This window comes from Juglans regia, chromosome 2 (assembly GCF_001411555.2).
Source record: "Juglans regia cultivar Chandler chromosome 2, Walnut 2.0, whole genome shotgun sequence".
In the NCBI taxonomy this organism is placed as follows: Eukaryota; Viridiplantae; Streptophyta; class Magnoliopsida; order Fagales; family Juglandaceae; genus Juglans; species Juglans regia.
In genome coordinates this window covers 26,381,873-26,408,018 of record NC_049902.1, presented here as the reverse complement: position 1 = coordinate 26,408,018, position 26,146 = coordinate 26,381,873, and the positions used below count along the sequence as shown (strand labels likewise).

Here is a 26,146-nt window from a genome sequence, read left to right as displayed (position 1 = left end):
GATCAAGATGGAGTTAGCTCCTATAACCTGGTTAGAGATAGGCAAAAGAGAGTTATTAAACCACCTATAAGGTATGGTCAAGCTAGACTTACCATGTTTGCTATAACTGTAGCTGATGAGGTTGTTAATCAAGAACCTAGGTCCTATAAAGAGGCTATGATTAGCAAAGACTCCTCTAAATGGATTTTAGCCATGCATGAGGAGATGGAATCTCTTAATAAGAATAAAACTTGGGTTCTAGTGACTAAACCTCAAGGAATAAAACTAGTTGGATCAAAATGGATCTATAAGAAAAAGAAAAGTATACCAGGGATAGAAGGGATCGGGTATAAGGCTAGGATAGTAGCCAAAGGCTTTACACAAAGAGAAGGAATTGACTTTAATGAAATCTTTTCTCCTGTGGTTAAACACAGCTCAATTAGACTACTGCTAGTTTACACAGCTTTTGAAAATCTGCATCTAAAACAATTGGATGTTAAAACTACTTTTTTGCATGGAGAACTTGAGGAAGAAATTTACATGCAACCTCCTGAAGGTTTTACAAATGAAATAAAAAATAATCAAGTGTGTCTTTTTAAAAAATCTTTATATGGTCTTAAACAATCACCTAGGTAGTGGTATAAAAGGTTTGATACACACATGATTAGTAACAATTTTAAAAGGAGTTGCTATGATAGTTGTGTCTATTACAAGAAAGAAAAAGGAATTTATGTTTATCGCCTTTTGTATGTTGATGACATGTTGGTTGCTTGTAAAGACACTGATTTAATTGAACAAGTTAAATGCATGTTAAAATCAGAGTTTGAAATTAAGGAGCTGGGTCCTGCTAAGAAAATTTTAGGAATGGAAATTGAAAGGGGTAGGAATGCAAGAGTGCTACACTTATCTCAGAAAAATTACATTTCTAAAATTCCTAAGAGATTTGGTATGGAACATGTAAAACCTGTCAACACCCCTTTAGGTCAGCATTTTAAATTGTCTTTAGATATGGCTCTTAAAACAGAACCTGATATTAGTTTTATGCAATAAATTCCCTTTACTAGCATGGTGGGAAGTATAATGCATGCAATGGTTTGTTCTAGACCTGATTTAACATATGTTGTGAGTGTTCTTAGTACATTTATGGGAAATCTAGGAAAAACCCAGTGGCAGGCCATTAAATGGGTACTAAGGTACCAGGCAAGCTCTACTAATTTAGGTCTCAATTTTAAAAATAATGTTGAAAAGGGGTATGAGCTAACTGGTTTTGTAGACTCTGATTTCGCAGGAAATGTAGACACAAGGAAGTCCTTAACTAGGTATGTGTTTATTGGTTTTTGGGGAGCTATCAGCTGGAAATCACACTTACAATCTATTGTAGCTTTGTCTACCACAAAGGCTGAATATATTGTATTGACTGAAGCTGTAAAAGAGGCCATATGGTTAAAAGGTATTGCAAGTGAGTTAAACATTTACAATGGCAATATCACAGTACACTGTGATAACCAAAGTACATTACACCGCTAAAAATCAAGTTTTCCATGAAAGGTCCAAACATATTGATATAAGGCTTCATTTTGTTAGGGATGTTATAGAATCAAAAATCGTATGTGTGGAGAAGGTCTCAACTAAGGATAACCCCTTAGGTATGATGACTAAATCTCTCCCTTGTTTTAAGTTCAGACATTGTCTGAACTTGGTTGGTATGGAAGTCTAGACTCTGTCCCCATTAGGGGGACAATACAGGAATTAGCCAATGATGAGGGTTGGTGAACACTTGGCAACTAAATGTTTTGCCAAGGTGGAGATTTATAATAACGTGTCAATATATTTATCTGTTGCCTTTTATTTTTTGTCTTATATGTTTCACTTACATGAATGAATGGATGAGAGACAAATGGCAAAATCAGGACCCTTGAAGTTAATAAGGCTGAAGCTGCTTTCACGTGAGATGCCTGTGCTTGAAGCTGTCGTAGTATGGATTTGATGCCACTGGATCAATACACCTGTAGACATCTGTTTTATCCTATATATTTATAGCTACCGTGTTGTAAACCCTAACTCATTCTCATTTTGGGCATTCTGTTGTTTTGAGAGGCTTCGATATGTTTCTTGGAGAACAGAGAGGGGGGGGATCTAGGGTTTGTTAGAGTTTTCACTTGGAGAGGAAAATCACTGTGATTTTTTGAGAGAGAGTGAGGGCTTTGTATATACATGTGATTCTGAGGCTTCTCTGTGAAGGACATTGATCATCAATAAAGCTTTGAGGTCATTCCTGCCGTGGATGTAGACCATTATGGTCGAACCACGTAAAGCAGTTGTGTTGATTCTTTATTTCTTTTATTCTTTATTTCTTTGATTATTGTTCTCATTATTACTCTATTTCTTGATGTTTTTGGTTCTGTAAAGGGGGTTCTGTATTTTGTTGGATCTTGTTTGGTTCTGTTCGTGAATATTTGCTATCATATTTCTTTATTTGAGTTCTATATAAAAGAACTCTTGAATAAATCTTTACACTTTCAAAGTGGGTTATGGCATCACCATCTAGATATCATTTATGGAATAGAAATATATCTATTTGCAAATTCACCTATTGCAAAACCAAGCATATTGCTGCTGTGAAAGCATTGTCACGTGGTAATTGCATTTGACTTTTCTTTAACTGTTGTCCAATAGTAAGTAGTGTGTTTACAAATTACTAAACTAGCACACTCAGGAGATGCTCTTGTTAATATACATGGGTTTTTGCCTCATCAACAATATTTTATTTACCAATAAAAAAAGTAGTATGTTTACAAACAAACTTACAACCAACAGAACTCTTCTCTGTCTAAAATATGTCCTTGAGGCACCAATCCTAAAAACTAGATAAACAAACATTTCTGTAAATCCAAAACTGAGGCTTCTAAAATGTTATTATGTTATATATAATTTTGTTCGATATAAAATGCCCTAATCAAAACTCTAAAGACTTGTATACTTTATAAATCCGTACGGTGTTTGAATTGTATCCTTCAAGAAGGGTACGTGCTGCTTAATTAGTTTTGTTTGGTTCTGGTTTTATTGTTGGTTTTGGTCATAGCTGGTAAGTTCCCATACAAAACTCTTCTGGGTTGTGGGAGAGAGAGATGAATGGGGGTAAGGTTTGAAACAAAGATGAAGTGGATGAAGCGGACGGGTTGCTGTTTCGCCCGATAAATAGCAACCCGCTGTTTAGTTGAATCCGAATTTAACGGACGGGTCGCATCGGACTTATCGGGCGTGTCGGGTCATGATGTTCTTTTGCACAGGCCTACCTATGGTACTATTTTACACCTTCTTTATGTACATGAAAAGTCAGTCAAAAATGAAAATGATAGTATGCCAAAGGTATATGGCCTCATGGCATAACATTCAAACCTTCAAAATGGAGGTCTTAGATTCAACTTCACCCCCCCAAATTAAAAAATAAATAAATAAAAATGATTGCCCCTCCCAAAACCCAAAATCCGGAATCTTGATTTTAAAAAATTTGAATTCATCCGAGTTTTGGCTCAAATTTAAAATTTAGATTTTTGTTTGGTTATACTCGGATTTCTAGATCGAAATTCAGATTAATAATCCTAGTGTTTTGCTGTTTTTTTTTTTTTTTTTTCCTTATCCGGGTATAACTTTGATCGCAGCATTCCGGCAGATATTTTATAAAAGAAAAAGGTTATGCGGATCACATGAGAAATTGCCCAGCGCCTAACTAGCTAGCTAGCTAGCTTGATCCCCCAGGAATTGAATTATGTTTTCCCTACCTAACAAGGAACTGTAACTATACATGTAGTTGGTGTGTAAATCACACTTTCCCTATCGTTGACAAGATTTTATTTATAAAAAGTTTAAAATTTAAATTTCTATTTTCATGTAAATAGCGTGAAGGGTGGCGCTCTAGCCACTTCCTTACAATTAGATATAGGATGGTGCAAGAGCCACCAATAATTTTTTAAAGTAAATTTTATATTTTCCCATTTTTTTAAAAGGGAGACTTCAATTTAGATTCTTTAAGATTTATACAAATTAATTCTCATGTATGTGTATATATATATATATATAGAAAATGATACTTTTTTTTTTTTGAATGAAACATACTCATTTCATTAATAAACTTAAGTTACAAATGTGACTTATCAATACAAGAAAATCCAATACATATAAAATCCAGTCTATAAGCCAACTTACGCATCAGCTCTGGAGCTTCCCCACATATAAATTTCTTTGTGGCGGATATTGTCTTAACTTCTAACCAAATTCTCTCATAACAGAGAAAGCGCTCTGTGAAATAGAACTTAAAGGACCTCTCTATCCTCCCAGGGAAGAAGAATACGGGACACTGCTATGGACATCAAATCCAATAGCCTATTCCTATTTTATTAAAAACTAAACTAACAAACAACTACAAATAAACACATTAACAACTACAAGACCACAAGCACTGGTGAGACCCCAGACGTCACGCCCACCGCAAGTATCATCATCTCGAGCCGTGGTGGAACGAGCACCCAGCTTACGTACGAACCACAACAGCCCGGCCGTACAATCACCGGTCATAGCATCGCCCACCACTCTCGAAAGACTCTTGCCCCGGATTACGTCCAATCCAAAGGCCCAAACCTCACTCGGGTCAACAAAAACAACACCAAAAACAGAAACAAAACAACTACAAAACACTTAAACGGAAACAAGAAAGAAACAGAAAAAATAAAAACGGATGAACAGTGTACAATGGGTCGGCATTGGCTCGTGCAGAAACTGTTCACGCTGGGAGGAAAGCCGACGATCAGACTTGGAAGTTCCGAAGTCAGAGGTTCCACAGAAACCGAGCGTGGCATCAGGAGAGGGCTTGTTAAGGACCTCGATCTAGTCCCCATACACTTGGTTCGCCAATCCAATGGAAGTCTTGAAGTGACCGAGTCATTGTTCCTCTCTTGCTTGGTCCACATTCAATGATGGTCAAAAGGGCCAATAGGAGATAGTGAGGTTAAGTGTTTAGGCTAGTATAAGTGTTGGGATGATGGGATTTGGTCAAGGAAGTGTATGGCTAGGAAGATGGTAGGGCCGCACGACACTAGTGTGGAGCTAGGGTTGGCGCCACTTGGAACTAGTGTTTAGGGTTTGGGAAAGTAAGATGGGCGGCTAGGGTTTGGAATGTGGATGATGTGTTGGGCGGCTAGGGTTAGCCGAATTGGGTAGTTGAGTGAAATTAAGAAAGTTTCCTAATTTCTTGGAACTCAAATGGTAAGTGTATATGGCCGACTATGGTAAGAGTGTGGTCAATTAGGGTTCCCAAAATGTAGGAACACTAATTTTGGTAAGAAGAGTGGGCGGCTAGGCAAGTCTCAATATGGCAAGTGTTTGCCGAATTGGACTTGGCTTGACAAAAGATGATGTTCGGCTAGGGCAACAAGAGAGAGTCAATCAACTTATGGAAAGTTGACTAACACTTATGTTGGTCGAAATCTAGGGCCAAAAGGATTGGAAGAACAACAATGGTGAAGAACCTCAAGAACAATGATGAGCTTTCAAGAACAAAGTGTAGAACACTATTGCACTTGAATAAACAAATGAACAACAAACATTATCAAATCTTGATTCACGAATTGCACAAGAAATGAATAAACCTCATATATTGATAAATCAATTTGGGATTCACGAATTGCACCCAAATTGCCCAAGTGCATAAGCACCAAAAAATGATCTCTCAAACAAGTATTCTCTCACTAAGAGTTTTGCCAAAAGATCCTAAAGCAATTGCATAAGGTTCTAGTTATAAGAAAAATAATTTGGAAACCTCCAATAGGTCCCTTCAATAAAATAAATAAATAAAATAAAATAAATAAAGAAAACAATATGATAGTGGTCATGGACCAAGTCTAGCCGTGGCATGCATGGCCCATGATGGGCTAAGGTGGTGGATGGTAGTCTCGGGCTGGTCCATGGTCAAGTGGTGCGGCATGGCTTGCTGAAGGTTAGCCATGGTGGTGCGTGGCATGGCCTAGGCTGGTGGCCTAGGCGTTGGCTGCAAGGCATGGGCTGGAGCCATGCGCTGGATGGCATGCCTGGTGGGCATGCCACTGGCCTGCTCCGCAAGGCACGGACTGGAGTCGTGCACTGGATGGCATGCCTGGGGGCATGCCACTAACCTCGCTGACGTGAGGCAGGATGGTGGGCTTGGGCAGGTGCTGGCGTGCGGCATGCTGGTGGTCTGTGCATGCGCGCGCGCTGGCTGGTCTGGCCATGCAGCACAAGGATGTGCGCACGGCCTTGCTGCACTTGGGCGCGAGCAGGGCCTTGCGGCCAATTAGCGTGCGCACGAGCCTGCGCACTGGAATGTGCGTGGGCGCGCGGCGCGCTACTGCGCCCTATGCCAGGCGCATGGGCTGTGCCACGTGCATGGCTGCAAGCGCGGGCTGAGTTGCGAGTGCGTGCTGTGCCGCACGCATGGCTGTACGCGCGGGCTGACTTGCGCGTGCGTGCTGTGCCACGCGCATGGCTGCGCTCTTGGGCAGTTGCCCACTAACCTCGCTAGCCCGCATGCTGGGCGCCCCGTGAGTGGTCTCCCACGAGCCAAGGCATGGTTGAGGCCTAGCCAAGGTGTCTTCCCCCATCATGACTAGGGCATGTGCTGCTTCCCTAGAGGCAACTCGACGTGGGGGTCTAACAGGGCTCCTCGGTGGCGCGTGAAGGCCACACACCAACGATATCCGGAACTTTGTCCCAAGCGTGCGGGCTACGCTCCACTCCGATGGACGCTGGATTTGGAGGTCTTGAAGATCGGCGGCTGGGCGTCATGCTGGCGGGGCATGTGTAGAAATGTGATGGCTAGAAAGACTTGAACGGCGATCTTCCCTTATTCGGCCTAAGAAACACAAAAACAAAACAAAAAAATACTACACAGAAATAAAATGGACAGAGAAGAAAAGGAAGAGGGAGGGGGGGAGGAGTCGGAGCTCCCACCCCCTTTCAATGGATCTGGAGTTTTGGGAACTTTAGAGAAAAGGGGTAGGGTTTTTTTCAACCTATGTTCATAGAAAATGATACTTGGTCTCGAGTTTAACCTTTCAAAGTATTGTTTAGGTATTTTATTTTATTTTTTCTTAATGGTTAAAGAACTGACTATTAATGAAGTAGTGTATTTTTTATTTTTTAAAAAATATTTAAACAATGTTTAAAAAATAAATAAATAAAAAATATAATTTGTACTAGTGGTAAGTTTGAAAGTACAAAGTCACCAAAATGAGCAGCAACACCCTTAAAAAAATTATAACGATATAAAAGAATAAATTGAGATAAGTCGAAGTAATTAATTATATAATACATATGATTACTGAATGACGTAATGTGGAAAACTCTTCAATCGATGATCATTAATTGGTTTGAATGTTGAATTGTTTGTTTGCCCTTGTACGTAAAGAGTGGCCGCGTAATCCTCAGCTGTTATTTACTATTACTATTCTATATTCTAAAAAAAAAAAAAAATATTCCTATCGCCCAAAAAAAAAATTATAGATACGAAAATTAAATAGTGACTGACCCCTACATCCTACACCACTATTCCTCAAGATAAAAGCTGTGCCTGTCGTAGTAATCAACCCAAAATGGTTAAACAACACGCGATGCCGGCCATAATCCCGATGCTATGATATGAAAACCCATGGGGCCAGGCCAGGACAAATGCACTATAAAAATAGGAAGTTCGGAAACCAAAAACATCATCCCGAGTGCATACTTTATGAAACCCAGGTGACGTACCTAGCCTGCTTTATATTTCACCTACGAATATTCATCAAAAGCTTATAAGATCGATACAGCTCCAGCCAATATTCTAATAATGGGCACCATGCTTATTGATGTCGACGCTCTTGTTCAGATATTTGTGGCGTTTCTTTGTTTTCTTCCTCTTTGTCTGATCTGGAGTTGGAAGAGAACAATTACTCCAATCACGAACTGGCCTCTTATTGGTATACTGCCTGGGCTTCTTTAAGTTATCGGATATCTATTAATATGCAATCAGGTTTTGAAACAAAATGGTGGGACTTTTGAGTTCAAAAGGCCATGGTTTGCTAACATGGACTTTTTGATCACTTGTGATCTAATGAACGTGTGCTATATAACGGCACAAAACTTCACCAACTACACTAAAGGATCTGAGTTCAAGAAGCTTTTTGAGCCTTTTGGAGATGTGGTTCTCAATTCTGACTCGGAGTAGTGGAAATTCTACAGAAAGTTGATTCACTCGATTATTAAACATAGGAAGTTCCAGCTGTTTCAAGAGAGATCTATGCGGCAAAAGGTATCGCAAGACATGTTCCCTGTTCTTGAGCATGTGTCGAGACAAGAAACTGCGGTAGACTTGCAAGATATTTTTCAGTGGTTCACCTTCGATAATATCTGCCATTCGGTGATGGGTTTTGTGTTGACCGATTCTCACACATTTAAATTATTTTTTGACCGATTCTTGCTCATGAAGACGTTCATGAGTGGGAGTCTATCATCTTAAGAGTCCTTTAAGTGGTCCAACACTCCTCCATCAGTTTAAATTGATCCCATGAAAATAGGATCACGTGGGACACGTAAAACCCGAAATTTGATGGGAATTTCGGCTATAAATACATGTGTTTGGTCCCCAAACTCACTCACTCAATTCCCTTCGGTAATACACCATCTAAATAGAGTAGAGAAGAGTTTGGAAGAGCCAAACACAGTGAAAACCGAAACTTTTTCAGTGAATTGCATCAATGGCTGGAGGTAAGATTTCTTGGCATTAAACCCTTTAATTCTCGTTTCTAAAGTGTTATTCCGCATTAGAGAATTTTATTTAAGTCTAACAGTTGGTATCAGAGCATTAAAATCCTCTGTCTTGATGTTTAAATACAAAAACCCGAGTTCCTCTGTTTTTTGGCCGTGAATTGAAAATTTTTTTTGGGTTTTGATTTTGGACGTTTTTAATTTGAAAGAAGTTTAGAAATCATATAGAAATATTTTTTCTAAGCTTTCTGTGATTAAAAACATCATTTTTGACGTGAAAAAACACTGTAAAACGCGAAAATCGCGCTGCGTCTGGAGGTAGAAGACGACGCGAACGACATGTCGTTTTCAGGCTTGTTGAAAACGACATGTCGTTTTGGCAGCTTATGTTTCATTCGGTTCTGCTAAACGACAGGTCGTTTTCAACTTTGATGAAAACGACATGTCGTTTAGCATTAGGTTCTCTACTCCCGTATACCGCTAAACGACACGTCGTTTTCAATTTAATGAAAACGACATGTCGTTTTACTTCGGAGGCCGTTCAAGTGTAATGACAAAAACGACACGTCGTTTTTCAATTGATGAAAACGACATGTCGTTTTATTCGGTAGTCGTTTATCAAGCCTGAAGGTAAACGACATGTCGTTTTGAGTTTCAGTAAAACGACATGTCGTTTAGAGGCTGTCTGTGTTTTAAGAAATGGGCAAAACGACACGTCGTTTTTTCATTCTAGAAAAACGACATGTCGTTTACTTGGTGCAAAAAAAAAAAAAAAAGTAAATTTTTTTTTTTCCCATTTTTAAATGGGTTGAATAGTGGGTTTTTGGGTTTATGCCCATTGTGCTTATAATTTTTTATTTTTATTTTTAATTATATGCATTGAGGATATTTGTTTATTATGCTCATATTTAGTTTGCATAAATTGATTAATTTTTGCTTTTTACATGCAATTTTTGATGAGTATATAATTTAGAGCATGTGATTAAATGTTATGCATAATATTATAATCTAGATTGTGCAATATTTATGCTTATATTATGAATCTTTTGTGCATAGTTATAACATGTGAGTATTAGTTAAAATTATGTAATTCATAATATTAAGCTAGTCTTATGCAATTTAAATGTCTAGTGATCCATATAGTTTTATGTTAATTAGAGAATAGCCACAGCATCTTTAATTAAGTAAAATTATAATGATTGATTAGGATCACATAAGGAATATTAGACATTAATTGTAATTAATTATACATAAATATAATAAATTTTATCCCACAGGAATTTTTATTATATTTATATTATTAATTAGGATAAAATATCAAGTTATTCATAAATTACCCACAGGAATTATGAATGAAGTAAATAATTTGATAGTTTTATCATAAAAGTCTAAGATAGAATACACATGAAATTCATAATATACCTTTTAGAATTATGAATTAAGTAATAATATTGATAAAATTCTATCATATAGATTAATTGGATCTACTGGTATTAAAATTTAGCCCACAGGCAATTTTATGTCCTTAGATTCAATTTTTAGGCATGATTTACATTGGTAAAACATGAATATTTATTTAGGCCTCAATTTTAACATAAACATGTAATCTATATGCAGTTTCACAACCTACAAATTTCTCTGATATTCGTTATGATATCCCTGAACTTAAGGGAGATAACTATAAGGTCTGGAAGGAGAGAATTCTTCTTCATTTAGGGTGGATGGATATAGATTATGCTATTAGGAAAGACAAACCACCAGCTGTAACTGATACCAGTAATGCAGCAGACATCGCACTTTATGAGCGATGGGAGCGATCTAATCGCCTAAGCATGATGTTCATTAAGACTAGAATATCAGCTGGTATTCGTGGTTCTGTCGATCAGCATGAAAAGGTCCGAGACTTGCTAAAAGCCATTGATGAACAATTTGTCACTTCAGACAAGGCTCTAGCAAGCACCCTAATTATGAAGTTCTCATCCCTAAGACTCACCAGTGTGAAAGGTGTGCGTGAGCACATCATGCAAATGAGGGACAATGTGGCTCAATTGAAGAAACTCGAGGTTGAAATGTCGGAGTCCTTCCTAGTGCACTACATCCTGAACACACTCCCGCATCAATATGGACCCTTCAAAATCTCTTACAACACACATAAGGATAAATGGTCAATTAATGAACTCATGACCATGTGTGTTCAAGAGGAAGGGAGACTGATGATGGAACAGGGTGAAAGTGCAATGCTGGCAACGCATGGAAAGGGCAAAAATCAAGCCAAACTGAAGGGAAAAGGCAAAATACCTCCGCAAGGTGGTATTAAGAAAGATTCCAAGTGTTTCTTCTGTAAAAAGAAGGGACACATGAAGAAGGAATGCGCCAAATTCCAGAAATGGCTTGCAGACAAAGGTAATTCGACCTCACTTGTTTGTTATGAATCTAATATGGTTAATGTCAATATTAACACATGGTGGATTGATTCTGGATCAACAATCCACATTTCGAATTCTTGCAGGGTTTGCAAAACCTAAGGAAGCCAGTGGGAAGTGAGCGAAGCATCTTATCAGGAAACAAGATGGGCTCGCATGTGGAAGCTGTTGGAACTTGCTATTTAATTTTATCTAGTGGTTTTGTTTTAAAGTTGGAGAAGACCTTTTATGTTCCAAGTTTTTCTAGAAACTTGATTTCAGTTTCAAGACTAGTACCTTTTGAATATTCCTTTAATTTTTCAAATTCATCATTCAGTTTATTTTATAAATCTGATTGTGTTGGGAATGGTACTTTGTCTGATGGTCTTTACTGCATTAATTTACAAAACAACACCACTTATGATTCAATGCATGTTCACACTGGCACTAAAAGATGTGTTATTAATGAGGATTCCTCTAAATTATGGCACCGGAGATTAGGCCATATCTCCATAGATAGGATTAAAAGATTAGTAAATGAAGGGGTACTTAATACTCTAGATTTTTCTGATTTTGAGACTTGTGTGGACTGCATAAAGGGAAAGCAGACCAACAAGTCAAAGAAAGGTGCCAATAGGAGTTCAGACATATTAGAGATCATACATACTGATATATGTAGTCCAGACATGGACTCATATGGTCAGAAATACTTCATCTCTTTTATAGATGATTACTCACGATATATGTATCTCTACATGCTTCATAACAAGAACGAAGCATTAGATGCCTTTAAAATCTTTAAGGCTGAAGTAGAGAAACAATGCGGTAAACAAATTAAGATCGTGAGATCAGATAGAGGTGGAGAATATTATGGTAGATACACTGAGAATGGACAAGCACCTGGGCCATTTGCAAAGTTTCTTCAAGAGCATGGGATTGTTGCCCAATACACCATGCCTGGTTCACCGGACCAGAATGGTGTAGCAGAAAGAAGAAACCGAACATTATTGGACATGGTGCGGAGTATGCTTAGCAGCTCCAATCTTCCTAAATCATTGTGGGTTGAAACACTTAAGACGGCAGTGTATATATTAAACCGAGTTCCAACCAAGGCTGTTTCTAAAACGCCATTTGAATTATGGAAAGGTTGGAAACCGAGTTTGCGACATATGCGCGTTTGGGGATGCCCGTCTGAGGTGAGAATTTATAATCCACAAGAGAAGAAACTAGACCCAAGGACCATTAGTGGGTATTTCATTGGATATGCTGAAAGGTCTAAAGGTTATAGATTTTATTGTCCATCTCACAGTACTAGGATTGTGGAATCAAGAAATGCAAAGTTTCTTGAGAATGACTTGATCAGTGGGAGCGATCAAACCAGGAACATAGTTCCTGAGAATGATCATTCAGAATCTCAACCTTCCACTTCAAGTGATAGATTGGTTATTGTTTACAACACCCCTCAAGTACCAACTGGTGTTGAACTACCAATCATTGAAGTTCCACAAGTTGCTAACGACACTCTAGTAGATCAGGTAGTTCAAGAGTTGCCAACAACTTTTGAACAACCAGTTGAACCACATACTACTTCTCAGGAAGATGATGGTGCAACATTAAGAAGATCTGTTAGAGCAAGAAGATCAGCAATTCCTAGTGATTATGTTGTGTATCTGCAAGAATCTGACTATAACATTGGAGCCGAAAATGATCCCGAGTTATTTTCACAAGCCATGAGTTGCAAAGAATCAGAATTATGGTACAATGCCATGAAGGAAGAGATGAATTCCATGAAGAGTAACGAAGTCTGGGATCTTGTTGAGTTGCCTAATGGTGTAAAAGCCATTGGATGTAAATGGGTCTTTAAAACCAAAAGAGACTCATTAGGCAACATTGAGAGATACAAGGCAAGACTCGTTGCTAAGGGATTCACTCAGAAAGAAGGAATCGATTACACGGAGACTTTCTCTCCCGTATCTAAGAAAGATTCATTGCGTGTTATTTTGGCATTAGTAGCCCATTTTGATTTTGAATTGCAACAAATGGATGTGAAAACAGCATTTCTCAATGGAGATCTAGAGGAGGAGGTTTACATGAAACAGCCTGAAGGATTCCCCTCTAGTGATGGTGAGCAATTGGTTTGCAAGCTTAAGAAATCCATATACGGTTTAAAACAAGCATCTCGCCAATGGTATTTGAAATTCCATAATGTAATTTCTTCATTCGGTTTTGTAGAAAACGTTATGGATCAATGTATATACCAGAAGGTCAGTGGGAGTAAAATATGTTTTCTTGTTTTATATGTGGATGACATTTTGCTAGCAACCAATGATAAGGGTTTGCTGCATGAAGTGAAACAATTCCTCTCTAAAAATTTTGATATGAAGGATATGGGTGAGGCATCTTATGTCATTGGCATTAAGATCCATAGAGACAGATTTCGAGGCATCTTGGGTCTGTCTCAGGAAACCTATATTAATAAATTTTTGGAGAGATATCGGATGAAGGATTGTTCACCAAGTGTAGCTCCCATTGTGAAGGGTGATAGGTTCAATTTGAATCAATGCCCAAAGAACGACCTTGAAAGAGAACAAATGAAGAACATTCCATATGCTTCTGCTGTCGGAAGCCTAATGTATGCTCAGGTCTGTACAAGACCTGACATTGCATTTGCTGTGGGAATGTTAGGACGATATCAGAGTAATCCAGGTTTAGACCACTGGAGAGCTGCAAAGAAAGTAATGAGGTACCTTCAAGGGACCAAAGAATACATGCTTATGTATAGACGAACGGACAATCTGGAAGTAATTGGCTACTCAGATTCTGACTTTGCTGGCTGTGTTGATTCACGCAAATCAACATCAGGATACATATTTTTGATGGCCGGTGGAGCTATATCATGGAGGAGTGCCAAGCAGACTTTGACTGCCACTTCTACTATGGAAGCCGAGTTCGTCTCTTGTTTTGAGGCCACTTCACATGGTGTATGGCTTAAGAGTTTCATTTCTGGGCTTAGAATTATGGATTCAATCTCTAGGCCATTGAGAATGTATTGCGACAATTCAGCTGCTGTTTTTATGGCTAAGAATAACAAAAGTGGGAGTCGGAGTAAACACATCGACATTAAATATTTAGCCATAAGGGAACGTGTTAAAGAAAGAGTTCGTCTCTTGTTTTGAGGCCACTTCACATGGTGTATGGCTTAAGAGTTTCATTTCTGGGCTTAGAATTATGGATTCAATCTCTAGGCCATTGAGAATGTATTGCGACAATTCAGCTGCTGTTTTTATGGCTAAGAATAACAAAAGTGGGAGTCGGAGTAAACACATCGACATTAAATATTTAGCCATAAGGGAACGTGTTAAAGAAAATAAAGTGGTCATTGAGCACGTAAGCACTGAACTAATGATCGCTGATCCTTTGACTAAGGGCATGCCACCGTTGAAATTCAAGGATCATATAGTGAATATGGGACTTGGTTCCATTATGTAGTTTTTCATTGTATGAACAATGTTATTTTTATGAAATTCTTAATCATTTTGATGATCTTTTCTCATATTAATGTGCACCTTAATTTATTTTTGAGAAAATTTATCTGTATTGGACCAAGAATAAACATAGGGTTTATTCATTAAGAAATTGTTCCCACATAAATTATAAAGAATGAATACATAGTAATACATGGAAGATAATACTCGTCATTAGAGGACCTATCGCCATGATTCATGTATTTATTACTTAAATGAAGATTATTGATGGGTTTAAGATCAGGAGTGTGGACCAAGTGGGAGAATGTTGACCGATTCTCACACATTTAAATTATTTTTTGACCGATTCTTGCTCATGAAGACGTTCATGAGTGGGAGTCTATCATCTTAAGAGTCCTTTAAGTGGTCCAACACTCCTCCATCAGTTTAAATTGATCCCATGAAAATAGGATCACGTGGGACACGTAAAACCCGAAATTTGATGGGAATTTCGGCTATAAATACATGTGTTTGGTCCCCAAACTCACTCACTCAATTCCCTTCGGTAATACACCATCTAAATAGAGTAGAGAAGAGTTTGGAAGAGCCAAACACAGTGAAAACCGAAACTTTTTCAGTGAATTGCATCAATGGCTGGAGGTAAGATTTCTTGGCATTAAACCCTTTAATTCTCGTTTCTAAAGTGTTATTCCGCATTAGAGAATTTTATTTAAGTCTAACATTTTGTTCTAAAGTGCCTTACCATTGAATTACCGAAAGTTGATTACAGAAAGGAATTTGGCGAAGTAGAGGAGGCCATATTTTACTGGCATATTGTGCCAGAAAGCATTTGGAAGTTGCAGAAATTGTTTAACCTAGGAGAAGAGAATAAGCTGAGAAGTGCCATGGAGATCTTGGATCCTTTCTTATACCAGCGCATTTCATCAAAGAAAGGAGATTTTTCTAGACACAAAACATCCCAGATGGAGCAAGTTGAAGATGGGAAGGACGAAGACTTTGATTTACTAACAGCTTGCATGGAAAAACAAGAAGAAGAAGAAGAAGAAGAAGAAGAAGAAGAAGCGAAAGGAGGAGTAGCACAGATGGATGATTATAGAAGATCTGACAGATATCTAAGAGACATTTCATTCAATTTCATTGCAACTGGGAAAGACACTGTAAATGCAGGTCTCATGTGGCTTTTCTGGCTTATTGCCGCACACCCTTCAGCAGAAGAAAATATACGAGAAGAGATCAAAGAACATTTGCAAGCCAAAGATGATGGAAAGTGGAGGCTTTTCAGCATAGAAGAGCAAAGCAAACTAGCTAGTTTATCTACATGCAACCATCTGCGAGGCTCTTCGGCTATACCCATCAGTACCTTTCAATCACAATTTTCCGTTGAACCAGACGTTCTTCCAAGTGGCTACCGCGTTAATGCGAACACGAAGATAATGGTGTCACTTTATTCAATGGGAAGTATGGAAGGGATATGGGAAGATGATTGCTTGGAGTTCAAACCCGAGAGATGGATTTCTGAGAAAGAAGGAATCGTGCACATACCATCTTACAAATTCATTGCGTTCAATTCAGGACCTAGGAGCTGCTTGGGTCAAGACCTAGCTTTCTTTCAGATGAAGACTATTGTTCCTGCAATTCTTTGGAATTATCGTATTCAAGTGGTTCAAGGACATCCTATTTCTCAATTACTTTCTGTCATGCCGCATATGAAACTTGGCTTGAAGGTCAGGGTTTCCAAGAGATCATGATGATCAAGTACGTACTAACTAGTGTTTGATCACGACGAGTAAGAATATTATTATAAATAATTATATTTATCATCCTCATACATCACATATCACATTTATTTTATTTTTTATTTTTTTCATTTTTCCTATAATAATTATGTGGTATATAGATGATATATAAAATAACTCAATTAATTAACAAGAATAAAATAAAAATAATAATAATAAAATAATTTTAAAATATATAAAATATATGACGTGGGATGATCGGTAGCATTCCTCTATTATGAATAATTTTCCTTTCGCCTAGTCTTTGTAATAGAGATATTTAATGATGAATAAATCAAAATTGTTGTATGAGCAGCTAGCAAGTAGCTAGTATTAATTTTGTCATTCATTAAGATTCTTTTACATGCAATTATATTTATATCCATCCGTCTCAAATAGTTTAGGATATATAATGTTATTAGTAGACAACGTGTTTCTCTATTTTTTATTAGCTAGAAATGTTTGGTTCGTATATATATAGAGTGATTCCAAGCACGAAGATAGGATTTTTAAACGGATGTTGTCGATTGTTTTGATATATCATCAGATCGTTGAGACTCACTTTCTATAGTATAAAATTCTAACCGCGTATTGCACTTAATTTGGAGAACAGAGCTATATGTCATTAAAATTTAGGCCATCAAGCTCTTGGCAAAAATTATAACTATCTTTTTTATAAAAAATTATAACTATAAAAAAAAATAGTAATTAATTGGGGGCTATTTAGAATTCATCTAACTATCTTTCCCATGTTTTTTTCTTCATATACATATATAAACAATGTTTAAAATACAAGTTATCTGCGCGATTCGTTTCTTTTCTATTGTTTCTCATATATAAATATTTCTTGACCAATATTTAATTTCTAGAAAAATTAATAAAATCTCAGACCGAGTTTGCGGATCAATAGGGCAAGTTTTCGTCTGTATTCGTTTGGGACTTTAAGCTTGAAAATTGAGACCGGGAATAACCAGATTAGGAAACTTGATTTGCACTGCCGTCAATATACGTACGTAACTCCAGAAAATAGCAAGAGCGTGTTGAAGTCTGTGATATTTCTGGACCTTAGAGCATTCTCATTGGATTAGCTAAAAGCTAGTTAATCCAATGAGAATTTAGCTATTAGGTCATAAAATCCCTCACATTGAATTAGCTATATTCTAAATATTTGGAATATAGCTACAGTAAAATCTAAACTAATTTTTAAATTTGGAACACACTATTCATTCATCAAATCCCTTTTATATTATTTCTTTCTCTCTCCTTTTAATATTAATTATTTCTCTCTCCATTTTAAATGACAATTGAAAAAATATAATTAGAATACAATTACTAATTAATATATAATATTATGAATAGTAAAATATGATAAAATAAAATAAATTCATAATTAAAAAAATTAAAAAATTTTCAAAATTATTAATTACTCATTACTATATAATGAATAAATGGATAATCTAATTTGGAGATTTGATGTGAATAGTCAAAGTTAAATTCATCTTATATTATTTTATTGTCATATAATGAAAAAATGACTATTCCAATGTAGAAACTTATGTGAATGTAATAGCTAAATGCTAAATTTATCTTGCATTCATAAAAAATGTACTTTAATTTAGCTAATCCAATGAGAGTGCTCTTAGAGGGAGACGGATAGAGATGGAATACTACTGTCGACTTCCACCAATATCTTTTGATTAATTGGCAATACTTAGATTTTTCATTAAGAGAATTAAGTATCGAATCCCCTTCTCCATGTATAAAAAAAAAAAATACGCAGACTTTCGGCATCTTTGGATGTTGAGATCATTTTAATTCATCTCATTTTATTTTATCTTAACATTTAATCACCGCTTAAATATAAATATTTTTTAATTTTTAACTTTTTCATTTAATCATTATAACTTTCTCAAACTTTCAAATAAATCACACAAAAAATTCAATTTTTTCAAATCCTAAATTAAAATTATATTAAAAAATTATATTCTAATAATATTTTAAGTTTATATATTTTTATTTAACTTTTTTTCTATTCTTTCTCAAAATTTTATAAAACATCTTAAATAAAGCATTTTACAACTATTCACAAAATATTTTATTAATATTTACATAATGCTCATCCTATCTCATCTCAACATCCAAACAAAGTTGTATATGATTAACTTTCCAAAAAAAAAAATTAGGATAAATGATATTTGCAATTTTATGGTTTGCAAGTTCATTATTATTTTTTTAAGAATAAACTCTAAATTTTTTTAAAATAAGTGCATGAAATTTATACATCTTAAAACTATATCTTTACTCAAAAAGTAATTAAGGAGATTGGGTACCTATTGATATTTGAAAAAGCAAAAATTATTATTGTTAAAAGAGTGTCCAAGCGATACAGAATTAACACACCCTAGACACACCTATCAATGTGGGAGCTATGCTACAGTGACCCAGGATCAAGGCTTATTGTTTTAAGAAAAAATCTATTTCGAAGTCTTACACCACACCGTCCAATGTGGCTTTTATTTTAAATCAAAACATTTATAGGTAGGGCTAGAAATGAATATAGCAGGTTGAGCTAATATATACTCGATTTGAACTCGACTTATTCAATAAATGAGATATTTGTAAATATTAATATAAGTTTGAATATTAAACGAATAAAATTCATATAAATTCGACTCGATTCAATTTAGACTCGTGAACAAATTTATATAAACTCGAGTTGACTCATTTGAGCTCATTTTAGACCTCATACCATATGTTATATATGTATGTAATATATTTATTACATGCTAGTTATATTTTATATACTATTAATTTATTTATAGTTTACATTATTTAATATATTTATTATGTTTCTCAAGTGTGTTTAAGATAATAGTATAATAATATATCATACAACTAGAACTTTTGATTTATTATATTATATATTATATATTATATATATTAAATAGTTTAATTTATTACATTTATCTTATATATTATTATTTTTTAATTATAACTATAAGTTAATTTATTTTATAAAAAGTTGTACCATAATAATTTTTTAATCAAACTATTTGGTTGAATAGTTAAACGGTTAGTTTTTTTTATAAAATTTAAAAATTTTTTATTAATTAAAAGATAAGAATGGTTTAAATTCAAAGATGAATTGAGATAGTTTGTGAATAATAAAATAAAAATTGAATTATTTATTATATTTTATATAAAAATTTGAGAAAATTATTTTAGAATTTGAAAAAGTTGAATTGTTTATTATATTTTGTGTAATAATTTAGAAAAATTGTAATAATGAAATAAAATAAATTGAGGTGAGCTTTGAATGCAAACAACGTTTTTACAAAAAAAAAAAAATCGAGTTCGAGCTTGAGTCATTTGTTTACTTCTAGTCGAATTGGAAACGAATTCGAACACCATTAATGGTTAATGAACCCAAGTTCAAACAAGAAAATTCGAGTTCAAGCTGAATTCAAACGAATAAACATGCTAATCGAACTCGCATATCCTTATTCAAACTTGACTCAACTCAGTTCATTTGCAGCCCTATTTTCAAATAGAAGAAAGTTATCACAATATGGCGAATAATTTCAGGACTGCTTAACAAATGCAGCTAAATAACAAATTTCCAATATGATCACGATCTGTCATGATCCAAGGGTAATCACTTTATAATAGAGTAGGCTGGGGGAATCCAGTTTCCTGACACAGAACAGCTAGGTTACATATTATGCCCGAAGACAAATAAAATAGGAGTACTACAAGATGTAACGTCATTTTGGTATGTTTGCTTCCAGCATGCTCTTTGGTGTTTGGACGCTAATTTATGACATTCTGGACCCTGATTAATCACACAAACCATTACAACAGCCAACACCTATCAAGCATCAAAATCAAAAGCTAATCACACGAATATCATGTTTGGCATACGGTGGCAAACATAGGCTAGAACATAAAACCCTGCTACTAAAGTGTATCAAAATACAGTGGCAAAGTTAAACAAGAATTACAACTACAACTATAACAAATTACAAAGCACAAGAAGCTACTAATTGCAAATTACATTGCTACCAACTACTCCACAATAACAATTTGATGAAAACAACACAGATTCTAAAATGGCCTCAGCTTCTCCATGAAATGACACCTTTGAGCTTGGAATGTCAACAGTATTACACACATGCAATTTAGTCACATTTCTGAAACACAAGCAGATCAACAATTTCTAAATTTATTAATTAATCAGAAAGTTATTAATAATTTCTTGAAAACAATTAAACAAAGAAGAAACTAATAGTAAATGACAACCTCACACCTCCTCATTGTCCGATAATGTTGGTTGTGTGACAATACTATGTTGGATTCCAACAACAAAACCATCAACACTAACACAAGTTGAGATAGCAGAAGCTCACTTGAATGAGATTCATCAACGAAGATTTTCTTGCAAGTCTATATTCCAGGAAAAAAAGAGACATTATTGGAAATGAATACGCATGCAGTTAGTATATATACAAATTGCAAATAAAAAAGTTATTACCTGTTTTTTCTCTCTTGGTTGCGACCATTTCTACAACCGGAACCTTCCTTTTCATTGGAGTTCTCCTTTTCTCCTGAACGTGGGGGCTTGATATCTTTCTACCTTTCTCCATGACTGCTTTTTCTTTAACATTGGTTGGGTAGGGTCTTGACTCAAATGTTAAGCCTTCAAATTTATGCTCAAATTCATCTAACAGGCGTAAAAAAGCATTGCAATGCTCATCACTTTGGGATACACGCATTGCTAATTTCAAACATCTTTTCACCACAACCTCATACCTTTGTGCATCTGCATTGTCTCGCAAGTCATCATAACTACTTTTGACCAATGTGTATCTCCTCTTTAAATCCTTTCTCCATCGATCCAAAATATATTTTTCCGGCAGCACATTAATTTTCTTCATACGACATACAGCAAATGCATGCCTACAGAAAACTCCCCTCATCTCAAACAACGCACACATGCATTTAAATTCGCATTCCTCTTCGTTGTAGTAAACTGAATAATGCACATTTTTAACATGGTCATCATCAATGGAAATTTGATCCAAAACATCAAATGTGGAAACACAACCTTTAGTGCTAACGAGTGTGCAGTTACATAAAATCAACCCCAACACCTCTTCTTGGACCTCCTTAAACTTTGCATTAGTATACATCATTTGAAACTGTTTCTCAATGCCAAACGGGGATATGCATGGAATTGTTTGGTTGAAGGAATTGAAATCAGACGTTGCCTCGACCTTCACCTTATTCCTTAGAGCATTGTCAAATTGATCAACAAGTTCCTTCAATGTTGTACCAGAATGCACAAACCCGTCGAAAAAAGCATTCATGCTTTCAGACCGTTTTGAAATGCTCATACCAGCCCAAAATACATTTTTCAAGTAAACCGGTACCCAAAAAGTCTTCTCGTTATACAACCCTTGCAGCCATGCATTAGAACCAAGATTGTACATATTAAGTAGTTGCCTCCACTTATCCTCAAATTCCCCACAAGTTTGTGAATCATATAAAGCACTCTCAATAGAAGTTTTCAACCCAACATTGAATTGGGTGTGGGATCCCAATTTTTCTGTAAGCTTTTGCATGATGTGCCAAAGACAATATCTGTGACGAGTATCTGGAAATACAGTAGAAATAGCACTCTTTATTGCTCGGTCATAATTTGTTATTATGGCTTTGGGAGCCCGACCATTCATGCACGTTAACCATGCTCGGAACAACCAGACAAACGTACTTGTGTCTTCACTTGAAATCAAGCCAGTCCCTAACAGTATAGATTGGCCATGATGGTTTACACCCACAAAGAGAACAAAAGGCATACCATACCTATTTGTTAGGTACGTCGTATCGAGAGTAATAACATCTCCAAAATACTCATATGCCACTCGACTGCGTGCGTCAGCCCAGAACACATTTTTTACTCTGAACTCGTCATTCATATCCATAATAGAAACAAAACCATCATCCATCTCCCTCATTCTATGAAAGTAGTCACAGAGTGATTTGCCACCTCCTTTACCAAGCCTTAAGTGTCCGACTTTGTCTATAAAGTTCTGACAATCAACGTAGTCACTAAATATTTCGCCACCTCCTTTATCTGTTTGCTTGGCATATCGTTTGTAATAAGGCATAAGCACTTTCTCAGTGGCAAAATTCATACCAGATTTTGGTATTTCAACTCGTTCATCCTCATCAGATACATCATTAGTCCCCTCTGACTCTTTAAGTATGCTGGATGTTTCTTTATCCTCTACAAAATGAACGAAATTAGTATTTATATCATATAAATTGAGTATGGCAATCATTGGGTTTAAAGTGTAATACCGCTATTAATATGACAGCTTTGATCAGTTGCATGTGATGTACCTTCAACATCCGTCTCACTTTCTGCACTATTAGGCATGGTGGACGAATCACTTACACTTTGTGTGGTCTCTTCAGAACCTCTGAACGTTTCCGAATTACTCGACGAATGGTAAGGCAAAGTTGGTCCAAGAGGTGGCACCGACGAATGCTGCAATTATATAGATGTGTTAGTTCATTGCTAATGCACAGAGAAGTTTTTTTAAAAAAAATCCATCTACCTGGTTAGTCTCTTGAAGTCTTTTGACCTCTTCCGGATTACTCGATGAAGAATAGGGTACAGTTGGTCCAAGAGGTGGCATCAATGGATGCTGCAATTAGGCACAATGTTAAGAGTATTTCTAATGCAGATAGAAAAAAGATTTCAAAACAAATACCATCTACCTGGCTAGTCTCTTGAAACCTTTTTAACTTCTCTGGATTACTCAACGAAGGGTGGGGTAGAGTTGGTCTAAGAGGTGGCACCGACAGATGCTGCAATTATATAAATGTGTTAGTTAAAACAGAACTTTTTTTTTTTTTTAAAAAAAAATTATCTACCTGGCTAGTCTCCTGAAATCTTCTTAACTCCTCCGGATTACTTGATGGAGGGTAGGGTAGAGTTGGTCCAACAAGTGGCATCGACAGATGCTGTAATCAAGCACAGTGTTAAAAGTATTTCTAATGCACGTAGAAAAAAAAATTAAAAAAATTCCATTTACCTGGCTAATCTCTTGAGATCTTTTTAACTCTTCCGGATTACTCGATGGAGGGTAGGGCAAAGTTGGTCCAAGAGGTGGCATTGACGAAGGGTAGGGTAGAGTCGGTCCAAGAGGTAGCATCAACGGATGCTGCAATTATATAGATGTGTTAGTTCAGTGTTCAGGCACAGAAAAATTTAGAAAAAAAAATTCTATCTACCTGGCTAGTCTCTTGAAATTTTCTGAACTCCTCAGGATTATTCAACGAATGGTAAGGTAGAGTTGGTCCAAGAGGTGGCATCGATGGATGCTACAATATAGATGTGTTAGTTCATTGCAAATGCACATAGATTTTTTTTTTTTTTTAAATTCAATCTACCTGGTTACCCCAATGGTACAGATATGGATTTGGATATGTATTTGGAGGCATCATAAATGGTGGGTAGTATGGATTTACGGGACCGTAATATCCCTATAATATACAAATAAACAATAGATTATTTAAATGGAAATATCATACACCAAGACATACAAATCAGTAATGTGTATCATACCTGGATCAATGACATCGATGTAGTAGGCCTCGGTGGCCTTCCATCATCCCCTTTGCCCATCAGGCTATTTAAACTGAGAATTTAGTTTTAGTCAACTCACAATTATTCAATAAAATCACTTCAGGCAACATAAAATTCTGACCAATATAAAATTCCTAAAATTTTAGGCCATTCGAAACCCATCTCGTCCATTTCATTATATGTGTTGAAACAAGGCCCTTGTAAAATGGTTCTCCCTTCCTTGTGTAAATGCAAATATGCTCTTGAGATGAAGAGGTTAACTACAGAAGCAATATGTCGCATTGACAAATAATATCTGTTTTCACTTCCTTGCTTTTTGTTTTTTCTTCACAAGATGAGTTCATGTAATAAGAGTAACCAAGGTATACATTCAAGTGAAATTTTAAAAAACAGGGCCTTGTAAAGACCTATCTGTGGGAAGTTGAAGTAGCTCCCGGATCCCTTCACAAACCTAGATGCAATTAAATAGAATGATTATTCTTATATACCAGAAAAAGGAAAAAAACTACTACTTGTTCCTGGAAGAACACAACTGCCCTTGCTTCACATTTTATCTTAATGGCTATGAATCAAATATTTCCTACTACATTTCTTATCTTATTTTGTAACTCACAGAATTCAAAAGACCACACATATAGAGAAAATGCATAAATGAAGTAAGGAAAAGCCATTATCATAAATGAACTTACCAGCTTTATATGGGCTTTAATAGATGCAATTACGCAAGTATACTTCTCTATTTGCCTGCATAATGGAATCCAGTATTATATTAAGTTCAAATGTAATTTACACAAATAGAAAAGAAGCTTAAATATAACCACCAAGCTATTAGGATAATATTTATATATATACACACTCCTCTAGTGTAGCTGATGACATGTGCAACATTCAGTAAAGGATGGACAACTATATTGGTGAAGACTGTAAACATCACATTCTATTAAGTATTGGAATGCCATGAGAAGAGGCATCTCTGGTGGCCAGAGAAAGATATTGTCTACAGGTAATATGAATGGCTTAGACAATACTCACTGTGGCTTAGACAACGGTTAAAATATGCAAATAATCACAAGCTGTGTTTTGGTGCAGTACTTCCGTCAAACAGATTATGAACAAAAACAAAAATATAACCAACTTACAGAGAGGCAGGCAACTTGCATACAGAGACCCACGCGCAACCAACTTGAACACAGAGAGGCAGGCACACAGATATAGATCAAAAAGAAACTGGCACACAGAGATAGATCAAAAAGAAACTTGCACACAGAGAGGCAGGCACACGGGCAACCAACTTACAGTGTAATACCAAGTTCCAAAGCTGTGCCTGAGACCCACGCGTCAGTTAGCCCGTCACTGTTTCAATGCGTTTGTGAGTGAGAGATAGAGACGAGTTTTCCGGTGAAGGAAACCACAGACGCCGTCGGAAGAGGAGATTTGAGGGAGGGGAGAAGAGGGCAAATGACTCGGGCGGGGGAAAGACGAATTCGAAATGAAATTTGCTTCTGTTATTTCTCTTACAAACGCGTCGTTTAGGTTACATCGTCCCAAAAGATCGCGCGGTTCGGATAGTAAAGCAAATGTTAGCTAAAGTTTTTAAATGGGGACTGTAATACAAGTCTAGATAATTTTATCTTTAAAATTTTTTAAAATTATTAAACTATTTCTCTTAAAATTATATTTTTTTTCATTTAATAAAAAGTTTGTACATACAATCTCCAAATGAGAGAATGGATTTGTAGCCACTTCTCCAGCAAAGGCTAGTGCTCTTTTTAATAATTTTTATAAAAAAAGTTATTTACCTCTACTAGCCCAAAAAACATTGAAAACTTTATTAGCTCTTTGCAACTAGAGAATTGAGGAAATGAACTGACAGCTTATAGTGGAATTCACTGATCTGGAAGTGAAAGATGTTATATTCCAGATGAACCCTTTGAGTTCAGTTGAACCAAATGGGTTCCCTGCAGTATTTTATCAACACCATTGGGCAACTGTTGGAAGGGATGTGTGTGCAGCTGTACTCAAATTTCTCAATTCTAACAATGATCTTAGTCACATAAATGTAACATATATTACATTAAT

At 36.0% G+C, this 26,146-nt stretch overlaps 1 protein-coding gene and 1 pseudogene across 5 annotated transcripts; one reads left to right on the top strand and one right to left on the bottom strand.

Moving 5' to 3' along the window:
* Nucleotides 1-7,834: 7,834 nt before the first annotated feature.
* On the top strand, nucleotides 7,835-16,386 carry LOC109002117 (annotated as a pseudogene).
* Nucleotides 16,387-20,022: 3,636 nt separating this feature from the next.
* On the bottom strand, nucleotides 20,023-25,606 carry LOC109002118 (protein FAR1-RELATED SEQUENCE 6-like). Of its 5 annotated transcripts, XM_018979725.2 has the most exons (15): nucleotides 25,364-25,606; nucleotides 25,207-25,249; nucleotides 24,757-24,811; nucleotides 24,475-24,518; nucleotides 24,047-24,119; nucleotides 23,872-23,964; nucleotides 23,713-23,802; nucleotides 23,514-23,642; nucleotides 23,353-23,442; nucleotides 23,197-23,286; nucleotides 23,034-23,123; nucleotides 22,774-22,963; nucleotides 20,945-22,699; nucleotides 20,713-20,856; nucleotides 20,023-20,603 (listed from the first exon to the last, which is right to left on the bottom strand). In XM_018979725.2, exons 5-14 carry the CDS (start codon nucleotides 24,104-24,106, stop codon nucleotides 20,834-20,836), a joined length of 2,610 nt encoding a protein of 869 aa, XP_018835270.2. In that variant the 5' UTR covers nucleotides 24,107-24,119; nucleotides 24,475-24,518; nucleotides 24,757-24,811; nucleotides 25,207-25,249; nucleotides 25,364-25,606; the 3' UTR covers nucleotides 20,023-20,603; nucleotides 20,713-20,833. The 5 variants fall into 5 exon arrangements, with proteins under 5 accessions (XP_018835270.2, XP_018835266.2, XP_018835269.2 ...); XM_018979721.2 differs by lacking the exon at nucleotides 25,207-25,249; XM_018979724.2 differs by lacking the exon at nucleotides 25,207-25,249 and having other exon boundaries at nucleotides 20,720-20,856.
* Between the last annotated feature and the right edge of the window lie 540 nt (nucleotides 25,607-26,146).